This window comes from Mustela putorius, unplaced genomic scaffold (genome assembly GCF_011764305.1).
Source record: "Mustela putorius furo isolate JIRA1106 unplaced genomic scaffold, ASM1176430v1.1 tig00000238_pilon_pilon_pilon, whole genome shotgun sequence".
Taxonomy (NCBI): Eukaryota; Metazoa; Chordata; class Mammalia; order Carnivora; family Mustelidae; genus Mustela; species Mustela putorius.
Window position 1 is genome coordinate 1,398,962 of NW_025421324.1, and position 5,855 is coordinate 1,404,816.

At 37.7% G+C, this 5,855-nt stretch overlaps 1 protein-coding gene across 1 annotated transcript; it reads right to left on the reverse strand.

Moving 5' to 3' along the window:
* Positions 1–573: 573 nt before the first annotated feature.
* LOC123391550 (olfactory receptor 2D3-like) lies at positions 574–1,497 on the reverse strand. The gene has a single exon (XM_045078277.1). It carries the CDS (start codon positions 1,495–1,497, stop codon positions 574–576), a length of 924 nt encoding a protein of 307 aa, XP_044934212.1.
* Between the last annotated feature and the right edge of the window lie 4,358 nt (positions 1,498–5,855).

Sequence of the window (5,855 nt, forward strand, 5' to 3'; positions counted from 1 at the left end):
AGAGGGTTCCATGTTAGACTTTTAAGGTAAAAAAAATTGATTTTTTTTACAGGAAATTATAGAATTTAGTAGAATTTTTGAAGAATTGTATTTAGAAGAGTTATTTAGAAGAATTGTAGAAACACTACCAATTTCCATTGATCCAGCATCTGTGGATGACTGTAGATGTTAGCATGGGATGAGGCTGACAAAGAGCAATGGAGTTTAGAACCCCAAAAGTACTATCTCTGGGTGAAAATGGATTAGTGAATCAGTAATGCAGTATAAATGAAGATCCTCTTTGATATATAAAAATATTCATATAAAATGATACATAAATATAAATTTTATATTATATGTAATGTGGTAGCAAAAAAGCTTTTATGAGGCGAGGCCACAGAGAATAAACTTGAACAAGATACAGTTGACAAATTAAAAACATTCTAGATGCACAAGAGTACACGCATGACCCTTATTGATGTATCAGCCTAGAGATAGTTCAGAGAGAAAGCTATTAAAAATGTTGAATCAGTTTGGAATGTCTTCATTCCCACAGCTGTACATCAATATAAAGATTCTTGCCTCTGAGAGGGTTTATCTTCCAAATACTTTCATAAGTGCCTCCTTCACATCCTTGTTTCTCAGGCTATAAATGAATGGGTTCATCATGGATGTTATGACTGAGTAGAACACAGAGATCACCTTATCCCCTTCACTTATGTTCTTGGAATTTGGACGCATGTAGGTAAATATTGTTGAGCCATAGAAGAAGACAACAACGATGAGATGAGAACCACAAGTAGAAAAGACCTTGATCCTCCCCTCTCCTGACTGTATCTGAATCACAGTGGAAATAATATTCCAATAGGAGAAAAGGATGAGGGAAAGAGGACCAAGGAGAATTACCACACCCATTGCAAAGATGGCAATCTCAGCTTTGTAGGTTTCTTCTGAAGCCAACTTCAGGAGTGCAGGAGGTTCACAAAAATAATGATTAATTATGTTCTGTCCGTGGTATGACAGACATAAAGTAAATGTTGTGTCTACCAGAGATACAAATGCTCCAGTGGCCCAGGACCCTATGCTCAGCTGTATACACACCCTCTGGGTCATGAGCATGGAGTAGTGAAGGGGCTTACAGACAGCCACATAGCGGTCATAGGACATCACTGCTAGGAGGGAACTTTCTGTACACCCAGCTACTAGGAAAAAAATCATCTGAATTGAACACCCAGCAAAGGAAATGGTTTTTCTCATTACTAGCAAATGGAATAACATCTGGGGGATGATTGTTGTAGAGAAACAGAGATCAGTAAATGACAAATTTTTAAGGAAGAAGTACATTGGTGTTTGAAGTCGAGAGTCGATATGAATTAGCATTATGATGAGAAGATTTCCCAACAGAGTTATCAGGTAGATGATGAGAAACACCACAAACAGGAGGATCTGTATCTGCCGATCTGAAGAAAGGCCCAGCAAGATAAATTCAGTCACATAGGTTTGGTTTTCTGTGCCCATTGATGTTTATTTCTGCCTAAACATTAGCATAACTAGGGCAATCAGAAGTGACTATAATGGAAAATCAAATCCTGAAAGCAAAGATCTCATTGCAAGAACAAAAGTATTTGACTGAAAACATTCTTGGAAGCATTTAAGACACTTGATTTTCTAAAAATTCCAAACCTAATTCTTACTTAAACTATTTGAAAAAGGATGCCAACATATTATATGGATTTGAGAAAACATGACGAGTTCTGTCTTTAGTAAAAAGCCCAGGTTTTTCTTTTTCCTAGTTTATTTTCTCAGTCAGCAGATTTTGACTTTCATCAAGGAGCAGAAGCAATAATTATCTTTTCCTTTCTGTTTCCAAGGGATCTTTTGTCATCCTTCCTAGTAGGAAGGGAATTTTAAGAAACCATTTAGATCATGTAATAATCCACAGTCCTAGTACTTTTCTAAATTCTTTATGGTGTCAGAGAATCAAGGCTTGATGGCAATGTGGAAGATTAAGATATAATGCGCCCTCATCACTACTGAGCCAAGATGTTGGAGACAAGACCAGACTTGGGTAACACCACACACTATGGAACAAAGGACAACCCTTTGTGGAGATAAAATGGCACCATAATAGCTGTCTGCACAATGGCAGTGTCTTTTCTGGTGCAACTAGTGTTTTTGAGCTCATTCATGCTGCTGCTTGTTTCATAGAATCCAATGAGATGTGTAGGTGCATCAGTCCAATGCTTTGTACTCAGGCAGAAATACTATTCAGTTTATATAGTACTGTACCTCAGGAACAAGCAAGGAATAACATGGCTGGATATAAGCTAATAGAGAAGGAAATTAGAGAATGTAGCTGGGGACATGGGCAAATGGTTGGCACTTGTGGCTGGAGTCTTCTATCCCTGAGAGGGGGTTATGGTCAAATAATCTTCGACAAAGCAGAAAAAATATCTGGTGGAAAAAAAAAGACAGTCTCTTCAATAAATGGTGCTGGGAGAACTGGATAGTGAATCCAATTGGCTATGTATAGAAGAATGAAACTCAACCATCATTCTCTCATACCATACATAGAGATAAACTCGACATGGATGTAAGACCTCAGTGTGAAGCAGGGATCTATCAAGATCCTAGAAGAGAACATAAGCAGTAATCTCTTTGACATTGGCCACAGCAACTTCTTTCAAGACACATCTCCAAAGGCAAAGGCAACAAAAGTGAAAGTGAACTTTTGGGACTTCATCAAGATCAAAAGCTTCTGCACAGAAAAGGATATAAAACAAGGAAACTAAACAAAGAAGAAACCCAGGGAATGGGAGAGGATATTCAAAAATGACACTACAGGCAAAGGGCTGATATCCAAGATCTATAACGAACTCCTCAAACTCAGCACACACAAAACAGATAATCATGTAAAAGAAATGGGCAGAAGACATGAACAGACACATGAAAAAATGTTCATCATTACTATCCATCAGTGAAATTAAAATCAAAACCACATAGATATACCACCTTATACCAGTTTGAACAGCCAAAATCATCAACAGGACAGGAAGCAGCAAGTGTTGGAGAGGATGTGGAGGAATGGGAACCCTCTCAAACTGTTGGTATGAATGCAAGTTAGTGCAGCCATTTTGGGAAACAGTGTGGAGAGTCCTCAAAAAATTAAAAAAGAGAGCTCCCCTATGACCCTGCAATCGCACTACTGGGAAATTACCCCAAAGATACAGATGTAGTGAAAAGAAAGGCCACATATACCTCAATCTTCATAACAGCAATGGTCACAATCACCAAACTGTGGCAAGAGCTGAGATGCATTGCAATGAATTTTTCAGTGGATTTTATTCCAAACTCAGGCTGTATTCTTGGATGAGTTAAATACTTTGGAACACCAAAGTGAAATGAACCTTATTCTGAGAGGTTCTTGAGAGATGAGGCCCTGAGAACTGATGCACCTGGGATGATCCCCAGGGTTCTCCTTGGCCACAGCTGACTCTATTATCTCTACATACAATGAGATACCATGGGACATTTTTTTTTCTTGTAGTCATATACAATACTGTGACTGTCTTTTAATTTCCAATCTTTCTTTAAGAGAAAAATATTCATATATTCTGGGCCTGAGGAGAATTCAAGAAACCAACCATACCATCCCTATTTTCTTGTTGGGAAGCAGAATCTAGAGTGTAAAGTACATGCAAGCATATCTGCACATTCTTTAATTTAAATCCAGAGAAAAGTGGAAATTTTCATACTCTTAGTATTTTTCTATTAAAATGAGTTTAAAATTATTGCTTATTTGAGGATCTGGTGGCCACTGTTAAGCAATTTTAGCTGGTCCTATAAAAAAACAGGTTTGAGAAAATCTTCGTAAAAATCAAGTATTTGATACAAGGACTTACGCATATTTTTCTGAGAGTTCTGGATTGAAATTACTCAATGTTATATGTTCCTGTCAATGTTTATTTCTTTTTATATGAAAAATATTGTAACTTTGTATATGCGTTAATAAATTTACGCCATTTACTTCTTTAATGTCAATACTAATATGATTATTTTATTGTTCAACAATATTTATACATTTTATCACTCAAATATTTACATATTTCCTATTGTGTTTTTTATTTACTCCAAATTTTATTCCTTCTATTATAGATGTTCTACAAAAATGTTCTCTTCATCAAGATCAAAAGCTTCTGCACAGCAAAGGAAACAGTCGAAAAAACAAAGAGGAAACCCACGGAATGGGAGAAGATATTTGCAAATGACAGTACAGACAAAAGGTTGATATCCAGGATCTATAAAGAACTCCTCAAACTCAACACACACAAAACAGACAAGCATAACAAAATATGGGGAGAAGATAGGAACAGACACTTCTCCAGTAAAGACATACAAATGGTTATCAGACAAATGAAAAAATGTTCATCATCGCTAGCCTCAGGGAGATTCAAATCAAAACCACATTGAGATATCAACTTACACCAGTTAGAATGGACAAAATTAGCAAGACAGGAAACAACATGTGTTGGAGAGGATGTGGAGAAAGGGGAACACTCTTCCACTGTTGGTGGGAATGCAAGTTGGTGCAGCCTCTTTGGAGAAGAGTGTGGAGATTCCTCAAGAAATTAAAAAGAGAGCTTCCTTATGACCCTGCAATTGCACTATTGGGTATTTACCCCAAAGGTACAGATTTCGTGAAAAAGAGGGCCATCTGTACCCCAATGTTTATAGCAGCAATGGCCACAGTCTCCAAACTGTGGAAAGAACCAAGGTGCCACTCAACGGATGAATGGATAAGGAATATGTGGTCCATATACTCTATGGAGTATTATGCCTCCATCAGAAAGGATGAATACCCATTTGTAGCAACATGGACAGGACTGGAAGAGATTATTTGAAGTGAAATAAGTCAAGCAGAGAGAGCCAATTATCATATGGTTTCACTTATTTGTGAAGCATAACAAATAGCATGGAGGACAAGGGGAGATGGAGAGGAAAGGGAGTTGAGGGAAATTGAAAGGGGAGGAAAACCATGAGAAACTATGGACTCTGAAAAAGAACCAGAAGGTTTTGAAGGGGCGGGGGGGGGTGGGAGGTTGGGGGAACCAGGTTGTGGGTATTGGAGAGGACACGGATTGCATCGAGCACTGGGTGTGGTGCAAAAATAATGAATACTGTTATGCTGAAAATAAATAAAAAAATAAAATAGATCCTGGATATCAACCTTTTGTCTGTACTGTCATTTGCAAATATCTTCTCCCATTCCGTGGGTTGCCTCTTTGTTTTCTTAATTGTTTCCTTGGCTGTGCAGAAGCTTTTGATTTTGATGAAGTCCCAAAAGTTCATCTTCACTTTAGTTTCCTTTGCCTTTGAAGACATATCTTGAAAGAAGTTGCTGTGGCTGATATTGAAGAGATTACTGCCTATGTTGTCCTCTAGGATTCTGATGGATTCCTGTCTCACGTTGAGGTCTTTTATCCATTTTGAGTTTATCTTTGTGTACGGTGTAAGAGAATGGTCGAGTTTCATTCTTCTACATATAGCTGCCCAGTTTTCCCAGCACCATTTATCGAAGAGACTTATTTGAAGAGTCTTTTTCCACTGTATATATTTTCTTGTTTTGTCGAAGATTATTTGACCATAGAGTTGAGGGTCCATATCTGGGATCTCTACTCTGTTCCACTGGTTTGTTTTTATGTCAGTACCATGTTGTCTTGGTGATCACAGCTTTGTAGTAAAGCTTGAAATCAGGTAACATGATGCCCCCATTTTATTTTTGTTTTTCAACATTTCCTTAGTGATTCGGCGTCTCTTCTGATTCTATACAAATTTTAGGATCATTTACTCCAGCTTTTTGAAGAACACCGGTGGAA